Source organism: Cyprinodon variegatus, unplaced genomic scaffold, assembly GCF_000732505.1.
Source record: "Cyprinodon variegatus isolate N-32 unplaced genomic scaffold, C_variegatus-1.0 Scaffold2068, whole genome shotgun sequence".
Lineage (NCBI taxonomy): Eukaryota > Metazoa > Chordata > Actinopteri > Cyprinodontiformes > Cyprinodontidae > Cyprinodon > Cyprinodon variegatus.
Window position 1 is genome coordinate 12,371 of NW_015152521.1, and position 1,114 is coordinate 13,484.

At 47.0% G+C, this 1,114-nt stretch overlaps 1 protein-coding gene across 1 annotated transcript in view; it reads right to left on the reverse strand.

The window, feature by feature from the left end:
• LOC107105111 (pleckstrin homology domain-containing family A member 5-like) overlaps nucleotides 1-1,114 on the reverse strand; it is a 45,059-nt gene that overhangs the window by 12,181 nt on the left and 31,764 nt on the right. Inside the window, 1 exon segment of the mRNA XM_015405225.1 lies at nucleotides 749-802. Coding sequence (XP_015260711.1) covers nucleotides 749-802 — 54 coding nt within the window.

Below are 1,114 nucleotides of genomic sequence, written 5' to 3' on the forward strand. Positions count from 1 at the left end.
AGGCACCAGGTCCACTACAGAAGAATGAAACATCTGAACGTCACTTTAATGCTGCTGTAGCATTTGCATTTGGACATGCTGGGCGAACACTGGGAGGAAATGTTGTGGGCTGATGGGAGCTAATGGTAACAGGTCTAATGTCATGGAAGGCAAGAGATGTTTATCCCAGCAAACTGACCACGTCTGGAAGGAAACCAACATGGCGGCAGCCTGACTTCACTGGTAGACTCTGGAACTGAAACCCAGACATTCCTGATGAGGTGGTGTCTCTCAGTACGTCTGTGATTCCTGGCACAGAGCCTGGTCCTGTCTGCTTAGTCTGAATCTAGTCTCAGTCGGGTTTGAGCATGAATGTATAGAAAGCGGGTCTCAGACTGCGGCCCTGGATATCTTCTGGCCTGCACTCTACTGATGCATTTCTGGTCCAGCAATCCTGAACCGACCTTACAGGACCTTTGAATGCTGATCCAGTCTTTGATCACACTGCAGGGATGGTCCTAAATATCTTCAGGACCTCTGCTCTAAACTTTAAAGGGTCCATTGAAGTTCAACCTCTTTTCCTGGAGCGTATTCAGGGCAGATCTTCAAGCAGGTCCAATATTGGATGGACCTGAGGCTGGTCATTGGACCCAGTCCATTGCCATACCTTGCTGTAGGATCAGAGTTCCCCTTTAAGCCCCCCCACCCTAATGAGAGCATGATGTCATCCCAGCCCAAAGCACGGGGCGGTCAGAAGCAGATTCCTCACCTGCTTCTCCAGGTAAATAAGGTTCCTCTGAAGGTGGTGGGAGAGAACATCAGTCTGTAGAACCAGCAGAGGACAGAGAGCAGAAAGACAGAAGGTAGCTGGATTTAGTTTAACCAGTGGATGAAGGAGAGAGCAGGAAGTGATTCAGTCAGATGGAATAATCAGCATTTAGGGCATGAGGAGAGATATTTACTACAGGACGACATATTCGAGATATGATTTAAAACATCACAGACCGAATATTCAATCACTTAACCAAACTATCTATATATTCTAATAACACTAGAGGCTTTAGAGTGAAACTACAGCCCATAGGCAAACAGTCAAAGAAAGATCTACCACTAGGACCACCATTGGGAAAACCAG